The sequence below is a fragment of the Pseudomyrmex gracilis genome, unplaced genomic scaffold (assembly GCF_002006095.1).
Source record: "Pseudomyrmex gracilis isolate BER0280 unplaced genomic scaffold, ASM200609v1 scaffold_941, whole genome shotgun sequence".
In the NCBI taxonomy this organism is placed as follows: Eukaryota; Metazoa; Arthropoda; class Insecta; order Hymenoptera; family Formicidae; genus Pseudomyrmex; species Pseudomyrmex gracilis.
Window position 1 is genome coordinate 38,703 of NW_018021525.1, and position 1,345 is coordinate 40,047.

General features: G+C 37.4%; 1 protein-coding gene across 1 annotated transcript; it reads left to right on the plus strand.

Moving 5' to 3' along the window:
- The first annotated feature begins 291 nt into the window (after positions 1–291).
- Positions 292–1,129, plus strand: LOC109861703. The gene is made up of 3 exons (XM_020441461.1): positions 292–510; positions 699–940; positions 1,078–1,129. Exons 1-3 carry the CDS (start codon positions 292–294, stop codon positions 1,127–1,129), a joined length of 513 nt encoding a protein of 170 aa, XP_020297050.1.
- The last annotated feature ends 216 nt before the right edge of the window (positions 1,130–1,345 follow it).

The following is a 1,345-nucleotide window of genomic DNA, read 5'->3' on the forward strand; positions in this document are numbered from 1 at the left end:
AATAAAACCTTTTCTGCCGAAACGTTCTCAGCCTTGGCCAAAGGCCACAATTTCGCGGTAGCCCCAACAAAACTCCCAAAATAGACAATCATTAGTCATATAGAAACAACCATACACTTTCTTCCCCAAGAACCTGCTAACAATATCCGCAGACTAGTGGCTAACATACTGAATAAATCAAAATTGCCAACTCATAATCTTACTAGATCTGAACGCTGTGCTTTGAAACAATTAAATCAAGACACAGATATTATTATCCTTCCAGCAGATAAAGGCAATTCAACAGTGATCATGAATAAAACAGATTATGACACTAAAATTCAGACATTACTTACAGACTCCACATATGAAAAACTTAAGAAAGACTTTATTGCTTCACTAAAAACTTTCACCACCAATCTCATTAAGAAAAACAATCTCCCAGACATGTTAATACCCAGAAACGCGGTACCACCTAGACTATATGGACTACCAAAAATCCATAAAAACAACATACCTCTCAGACCCATAGTAAGCGCTATAAACTCACCTACATACGATCTAGCTCGCTTTCTGGTCAGCAAACTAGAACCTCTCACGGGTCAAACTGACACCACGATAAAAAACTCATCTGACTTTATTTCTAAAATCAAAAACATTAAACTTCAACCTAATGACATCTTAGTCANTTTTGATATTGTGTCCCTGTTCACGCGCAGGTACCAATCCATGACACCATTAACATAATTAAATCTTCAGGTCAACTATCATCCGACCTTATATCATTGGTAGAACATTGCCTGACCACAACCTATTTCACCTACAATAACCAATTCTATAAACAAATCGCAGGTGCAGCTATGGGATCACCGATATCTCCAATCATAGCAAACNTATTTATGGAACACTTCGAATCCCAGGCCATCAAAAAAGCCCCACTAAAGCCACAAACATGGTACCGGTACGTAGATGACACCTTTGTCATTTGGCAACATGGGGAAAGAGAACTCTATAACTTTTTAGACTTTTTCAATAAACAACACCCAAACATTACCTTCACATTAGAAACAGAACAACATGGTAAACTTCCATTTTTAGATGTTCTGGTCACAAGAAAACCAGACGGCTCTTTAGGCCACCAATTCTATAGAAAACCCACCCACACCAATCGATATTTACACGCGGCATCACATCATCACCCAGCCCAAAAACAAGCTGTGATAAACTCGTTGATCTATAGAGCATTTACTATATGCAACAAAGACAGCATTCAAAACGAACTCAAAGAATTAAAAAACACTCTACAACAAAATGGCTACACACTGCAACAAATAAACAAAGTAATTAAAAAACATCAAAATAAACC